General features: G+C 40.4%; 1 protein-coding gene across 1 annotated transcript; it reads right to left on the bottom strand.

Annotated features, from left to right (window-relative positions):
• Window positions 1–1658: 1658 nt before the first annotated feature.
• Window positions 1659–2597, bottom strand: LOC144773961 (olfactory receptor 52K1-like). Its single transcript, XM_078659012.1, has one exon. The coding sequence runs from the start codon at window positions 2595–2597 to the stop codon at window positions 1659–1661; it is 939 nt and encodes a 312-aa protein (XP_078515138.1).
• Between the last annotated feature and the right edge of the window lie 2395 nt (window positions 2598–4992).

Below are 4992 nucleotides of genomic sequence, written 5' to 3'. Positions count from 1 at the left end.
ACAAAAGGCGGTGGTGATGGACTAGTAGCATTTAATTTGCAAGCCCCCAGCACACATAGTGCACTTTACTAGGGACCTATAAGTAAATTAAATAGGCCAATTCTGGTTAAGCCAATGCTAATATGCTTTAGGGATAGAGGGCATGCACGTTAGCACTGGCTAGTAGTGCATGGTAGAGTGCCCAGAGTCATAAAGCCAAAAACAAAAACAAGGTCAGAAAAAGGGGGTGAGGAAGGTAAAAAGTCTGGGGCTGGCCCTGCAGAAAGGGCCATTTCCAACAATTAGCCAACCTACTGAGCTTGATTTTATTAAAATACTTCATTGAGTGGTAATATTTATATTGCTATACTCTCTTTTGATTGAGAAGAAAACCTTTGATTCCTTGTCGGTAATTTGAAATTGTTTTACATACGTTTGGCTTTGATTACAATTTTGGAAAACTATTCGATACAGATGCTAAATGTACAGATGCTAAACTGTACAACATAATTTCAGATAGCTTAAATAAAAAAAAAACCAGCATCTAGTCATACCGATCATGTGCCAAAGTGGCATACACGTACTCTCAAAATGTGACTCCATCCTGCCTGAGCCTCATGTTTCAGACAGTCCTTCTGATCCCCACACAATGGTGACATGGAAGAAAGTCCAGCAGAATTAGTCAATTAGAGAAAGGCTCCACGTCTCTGGAAAAAACATGATCAGCAAAAAAAAATGTAAAGTTCTGGAAAAAAGCGTGAAGGCCATACTTTCTACCAAATTTTCCAATTGTAGGCCATATCTAACTCCTCTCACAGCATAGGAACAGGATCCTAAATTTAAAGTAGAACGGAGATGATGAGGCAGCCAAGCTCAATGTGTTCTTAAGCCCTTGGATCTCACTCTTTTTCATTAGCTCTCACCAGCCACACATCCACATGGGCCTTAACATCAACCCACTAAACACCATTGTACTGATACATGTTTTCAGCTAGACTATCCGTTTGGATACCAACCAAAAGCCATCGAGATACTCATTCAGAAGAGGGTGGAAGGCAACCTGTTTAGTGTGTTCCAATGGCAAAACATAAATAGGTGGCATAGTAACTGTATATCATAGTCACCATATTGTCTGAAATAAATGTTGTTCCTCAAACAAATGACTGCCCATTGAAGTTATTAATAGAACATTTACACCCAATGGGATGATATTTTCATACATAATGTTTATGCAAAAAATATATATGGTAGACAATGTACTGTAGATGATATTTTGGCCTCTAACCACATATATGAGAAATAGTATACCCAGAATGCTTCCGGGGTTTCATAGTTTCTCTTCTTATACACATTAGCTGTAAAAGAGTAAAACAACTTCATTCAAGTCTAAAGTGAAAAGTGTTTCTTTCATATTGAAAACAAAGAAATATATGGATTCCTTTGAATCCTACCTAGATGATTCTTTTCAATAAGTGATTAAGCTACCTCATGCTGGTACATCCTTGGATATGTCAAAATTATTTCTTAAAGAGACCTTTTTTCATCTATCCGTTCAAAGACACAGGAGATTGTGGTGAAAGTAAGTCTTTGAAAATGCAAGAATCTTTCTGATTTTTTAAATCAGAGTGAAGTTACTGGGATGGTCTTGTTCAATTGAGTCGATCATATAGCAAACTAGTCTAATTTGAGTGCCAGCATTTCAGAACCCTTTCTCTAATCTGCTTTGTTTTGACACCATAAATGATGGGGTTTAACATTGGTGGTCCCATCAGGTAGCAGGTGGCCAGCAATATATGAACATGAAGTGGAACTTCATGGCCGAACCTGTGTATGGCAGACGAGAGCACAACTGGAATGTAAAATACTAAGATAGCCCCAATATGTGAGGCACAGGTGCCAATTGCTTTCATGCGTTTGTCTTTAGATGAAAGTCTAAAGACAGCCTGAAGAATCAGGACATAAGACACCGCAATAAACATCAAGTCTAACGCAACAACAAAAACGACTGTGGCCATCCCATAGATATTATTGAGTGTTACATCAGCACACACCAGCTTCAAAATAGCCATGTGTTCACAGTACGAATGATGGACAATAACAGAATTACAGAAGGGCAATCGTTTCAATAGGAAGGGCATGGGTATAGATAGAGTGACTGCTCGAGCTAGAGCTGCTAGTCCTATTTTTATAATGGCCAGATTTGTCAGGATGCTCTTGTATCTCAGCGGATTGCATATAGCAACATAGCGGTCAAAGGCCATGGCCAAAAGAACCGATGATTCCATCACAGCGAAAGAATGGATAAAGAACATCTGGGTGAGGCAGCCATGAAAAGAGATTTCTCTGGAATCAAACCAAAGGATGCCCAGCATTTTGGGCATTGTGGAAGTGGATAAGACCAGGTCAATGGTGGACAACATACAAAGGAATAGGTACATGGGTTCATGAAGTTTAGGCTCTATTTTGATAATGACCAAAATCATCAAATTCCCCAGACAGGCAATGATGTACCCTGAGCAATAGGGAATTGTGATCCAAACGTAGAGGTGTTCAAGGCCAGGAATCCCCAGCAGAAAGAATGCAGAGGGATTGGCATTGCTGAAGTTGAATTCACCCATGGTTTTTCCGTGTGGTGGCTGACAACTTTGCTTGTTAATTTCTTTCCTTTGACAAACAGAAAAAAACAATGTCAAAAGTAAGAAAGTAAACTGTAGATCTAAAAATCTTTTATAATTCAACCTTTTTACATTAATAATTCTTACAGTTTATTATTACTAGTTGAACAGGAAAATACATTTCATGCACATTAGAGAAGTAGTAAGCCTAAATGAACAGAGTTACCTAGAGGTTAACATCGCACAAGGAATACATCTTTATCCACCTCCTGTCCTGAGCTCCTGTATTACCTGCATTATGGAAACAAGACAATACCTCAGGCGAGGTCTTACATAACTATCAACATCATGCATACATTAGTCAAGAGGCACAGATGACCATGTTTAGTTGGAGTATATTTGTGTCTTAAAATAGGAAATATTATTAGGTGGTTTCAGGTTTAAAATGCAATGCCTAAGAAGAGGTTATTTGCTTAGTGACAACGTCGGACTGGAGTGTAACCAGGTAAGTACAGTGTAAGTATCAATTTAGTCACTGCTATAACTGTATGCCCTAGTGTCAAATTGTATCCCTCTAAGAACTGTAAGGGAGTCTGTGGGCATAGCAACAAGTGCAAAGACCCCCACAGCAAACATCCTTTGTTACAACTATGGTTTGGAACCACAGAAGCAGTGCATATTATGTAATTGTATGAAGAAGTGCATTATGGGCTTGTTTTAGAGTATGGCAGGCTACTAGTGTGGGAAGGTGGGTGTTGGCTGAGTGGGGTGTTAACCCTGCTCAAGCAGCATCCACAATCTCTTTCAGAGTGAACCAGTAAAGTCATCAAATTCACCTGTGATTAACTCTCTGGTAGCTTGGCACAAAATCTGTCAGGTTCAACTTAGGCTCAAATGAGCTGACAAGCACTGGCTGATGCACCTGCACACACTGAGTTGTACAGAGACCTGAGAAGACTTTGAGTGGCATTTCCAGCACACCTAAAATGATGTATTGCTCTCTACTGAAGAAGGACGACGATCCTGAAACACACGTCTAGAGATAGACAGCACTGGCTGCACCAACGAGGGTGAGAAACTAAAGGCTGTCACCGAAGTAACTGTTATCATGCACTGTATTTACCATGATGGATTAGAGTGAACTGAGTGCTGGAATGTGAGGCAGCGTGCTCCCATCCTCTTTTTACACTTAAAGTAAACAAATAGTTAATGTAGGAAAGCTGGTTCTGTATATACTATACCAAAGTGAGGTATAGTGTGCCAGAGTCCAGTGGAGCCCCAAAAGTAGGCAGAGGTAAAGTTACATAGAACCTTACTCTATTTGTGGTAGTGTGTAATCGAGCAGTAAGGCAGTATCAGAGGTCAGTGTTAAGCATTTGCTGTACACACTTAGTCAACAAATACATTCACACTCTCAAAGACTGAACTTCAGACCAATTGTTTTTGTATAAAAATATTCTTTTAGTTATTTTATCTATTTTCTAGAACCAAGCAAGCCTGACACAGGTAAGCAATAAATACTTTATAGTAGTAATGCAAAGGAAATACAGGTTGAATGATAATTGTATATGCACTTTGGTTTGATTTACATTATGGATGCAGAGAAATGCAATACTTAGTAAATGCAGTCCATAAACTTGAATAGGCTTTTTACTAAAATAGCAGGTAAGTAACTTTTGAGATTACTAGGCTTACACAGAGTAGTATACCTAGATATTACTCTGGGACATTTCCTGAAAACAGGTAAGTAAAATCGTTTTTGTTAGATTATGCAGTTTTAAAGAATTTCTTTTCTTTCTCAAACTTCACACTTAGAAACTTTTCACAGACAGAAAATGTCAATGTTATCCTATGGAGGAAAATAGTGTTCTCGGTTTTGAGGTAAGTATTTGGTAGTGGGAGTTGAGGTTCTGGGGGCAGACTCAGGGGTCCCCCAGGGTCAAAGCTGCACTCTAGTTACACCCTCAGCTGCACTAGGGTGGCCAAGTGCAGAGTGCTGAGGCCCAATGTTATCCAATAGGGGATGGGGGCCTCCGGTTGTTGGCTGCTGACTAGCAAGCCACTTGGCTGTGGGAAGAAAGTGCCTGGACTTCAGCTCTGGACAAATGGGGAAACAAAGTAGCACCAAAGGTGCACCCTCAGTGGCACTAGGGCGGCCGAATGCAGAGTGCTGTTTTGAAGTCGGACACCCTGTTGTTTTCAATGGAGAACCTCTGGTTTGGAAAGACACTGTAGGCTTGGGGACGAAGGTCTTCTGGGTGCGGCCACCACTTTGAGAGGTGAGGAAGTTAGAGGTTGATTAGGCACCATCAGTTTGGGCACACAAGGCCGTGGGGCATCGGGTGCAATGGTGCCTTTTTTTGGTCAGATCTTCTTACCAACTCCTGGTCGTGGTTAG

This window comes from Lissotriton helveticus, chromosome 8 (genome assembly GCF_964261635.1).
Source record: "Lissotriton helveticus chromosome 8, aLisHel1.1, whole genome shotgun sequence".
Classification (NCBI taxonomy): Eukaryota; Metazoa; Chordata; class Amphibia; order Caudata; family Salamandridae; genus Lissotriton; species Lissotriton helveticus.
The sequence above is the reverse complement of the archived record's forward strand: the minus strand, read 5'-3'. Positions and strand labels throughout refer to the sequence as shown.

Coding starts and splice junctions, on each gene's coding strand:
- LOC144773961 (XM_078659012.1), bottom strand. CDS start 2,597: ATGGGTGAATTCAACTTCAGCAATGCCAATCCCTCTGCATTCTTTCTG.